The sequence below is a fragment of the Clupea harengus genome, chromosome 16 (genome assembly GCF_900700415.2).
Source record: "Clupea harengus chromosome 16, Ch_v2.0.2, whole genome shotgun sequence".
Lineage (NCBI taxonomy): Eukaryota > Metazoa > Chordata > Actinopteri > Clupeiformes > Clupeidae > Clupea > Clupea harengus.
The window spans coordinates 2,763,261-2,765,760 of NC_045167.1; the positions used below are offsets into that span (position 1 = coordinate 2,763,261).

The window sequence follows — 2,500 nt, forward strand, 5'->3', positions numbered from 1 at the left end:
AAGACAAACCCCCTCTCTGTATGTGGAGTACAGGCCAAGATCGAGACAAAGGGAGTGATGATGGACTACAGAGATTTAAAACTACAACTGGAGCAGGGAGCGGGCAGCAGTCTTCATCGGGCCCTCCACCCAATCTGACACCGCACAGAGCCTCTCCCGGGACTTCATTAGGCAGAACCCAAGCTTTCTCGGCCCGGGCGCACACGGCAAAAACCACACGGGCGTCTGAGGTCTTGTTGCTGGGCCTCCGAGTTTAGAGAGAGTGTGGTTAGCGAAAGCCACAGCCCCAGTGTCCTTTGGGCTTTGCCCATTATCAAGCACACAAATGCACTGTGGAAAAGCTACATGGGTTCTGTGTCATTAGCGACCCTGGCAGGAGACTCTCCTGTGTGCTGCACGAAGGACTGGCGTTTGAAGCTATTCTTGCCACCGCTCGCTCGCTCACTCATTCATTAACACTGCTGGCTGACTGGAGGAACGCTGAATGTAGGGCACATGAATACAATAGTTACACTTCATTAACAACTTGGGAAGGAGGGTGGAACGGTGGCTCAGTTGCTTGCACTGCTTGCACTGCCGCCTCACAGCAAGAAGGTCATGGGTTCGATTCCCACAGGCTTACCTGTGTGTGTGTGTGTGTGTCCTGTGTCGCCTCCATATATACACGTGTGTGTGTTCCAGTGTGTCGTGTGTGCCATTAAAAAACCTGACAAAGGTCTTAATTAAAAAGAGGCAGATTGAGTATGATAGAAGAAGGCAGAGACACACGAGGACACGAGGACAGGAGGACAGAAGGAAGGACATGAAAGGAAGAGAAGCGAGTCGAGTCGAGTCGAGTCGAGTCGAGGGGCTGTCCTCACCAGTGCTAGCCACACGTCCGTGCTGTCAGGTTGGAGGGCGGCCGCCTCCCTGTACACCTGCAGAGCCTCCTCGTATCGACCGGTGTTGTAGTACAGCGCTCCCAGAGGGGTCAGGATGTCTACTTTACGCGTCACCAGCAGGGCTCTGTGCGCACACACACACACACACACACACACACATGCGCGCGCATACACACAAACACAAACACACACACACACACACACACACACACACCACACAGACACACACACACAGGTACACACACACACACACACACACACATTCTGTCTTTAGCAAACAACAGTGGACAGACATTAGTTCATATCCTTTGGCTAAATGCTGAACATATCTGGCTAAGGGGACTTACCTTGCCCACTGGGAAAACCGCCTGGCTTGGAAGTACAGTATTTACTGAATAATATATGTTGGTAGTTGCTGTACTGACACGTTGCCTAAGCTTACCTCTTGTACCAGGATTCAGCCTCTTTGTTGTCATTGGCTGAGCGCAGGAGGCGACCCAAGTTGACCATGGCCACATAGTGGGCTGGCTTTAGACGCACGGCCTGCTGGTAGTGCTCAGCTGCCCGCTCCCCATCTCCTGTGTGTGTGTGTGTGTGTGTGTGTGTGTGAGGGAGGGAGGGATAGGAGAGATTACTTAGCAATCGTTAGATACTAGCATGCCTTATCAGTGCTGTTGTTGCTGTTGTTTTAACACACAACTTACCCGTATCTACCAGGAAAACCCCATAGTTATTGTGCAGGTCTGAGCTATCAGGACAGTTCTCAATGCCTTGAAGGTACGTCTCATTGGCCTCAGCAAAGCGCTTCTGCAGACACACACACACACACACACACACACACACACACACACACACACACACACACACACACACACAAATGTTCAGTGATATCACAGCATGATCCACTTGTCATGTTAAGCAAGAGAAATGAGCCAGAGGAGTGTGTATTCTGGGGTGATGGTGATGAAGATGATAGCGAACGAGAGGAAGAGGACGGCTGGACCAACCTGCTCAGCATAGAGGGATGCCAGACTGGAGTAGGCGTCCGCAAACTGGGGGCCAAAGCGGATGGAATCCCTCAGCATGAGTTCAGCCTCTTCCTCTTTCCCGTGAGATCTACACAACCACATCATCATCATCATCATCATCTACAGCTTCATCAGTATCATTGTCATCATCACGATTATACCACCATCATCATAACTGCAGTCATTACCAACCCCATCATCACCATTCTAATGACCTATCATCCTCATACCCACATACATATTCTTTGGGTCCTCAGTTATTGAATGCTGCAACTCTTTCAGTTTCAAAAAGAAATGACCTGAGATAACACAGGAGAGTTGACACATCCCAGAAAAACCCTCACACACTTTTATACACACACGCACACACAGACACACGCACACACACACACGCATAATTACACACAATTACACACAAACACATATTACAGACAGACACACTCTATTCAGTGTGCACTTCCACAGCCAGACACACGCATAACCACATGCAATCACACACACAATCACACACACACGCACACACACACACACACTATTCAGTGTGCACTTCCACAGCCAGACAGACAAGCCCACACTCAGGGCACGGAGCCA

At 50.0% G+C, this 2,500-nt stretch overlaps 1 protein-coding gene across 1 annotated transcript in view; it reads right to left on the minus strand.

The window, feature by feature from the left end:
* Positions 1 to 2,500, minus strand: part of LOC105896926 (transmembrane O-mannosyltransferase targeting cadherins 1) — a 16,277-nt gene that overhangs the window by 6,563 nt on the left and 7,214 nt on the right. The window contains exons 4-7 of the mRNA XM_031582657.2: positions 1,889 to 1,997; positions 1,586 to 1,688; positions 1,324 to 1,459; positions 861 to 1,005 (exon numbers count right to left, since the gene is read on the minus strand). Of these exons, the coding sequence (XP_031438517.1) occupies positions 861 to 1,005; positions 1,324 to 1,459; positions 1,586 to 1,688; positions 1,889 to 1,997 (493 nt within the window). The remainder of the gene's footprint in view (positions 1 to 860; positions 1,006 to 1,323; positions 1,460 to 1,585; positions 1,689 to 1,888; positions 1,998 to 2,500) is intronic.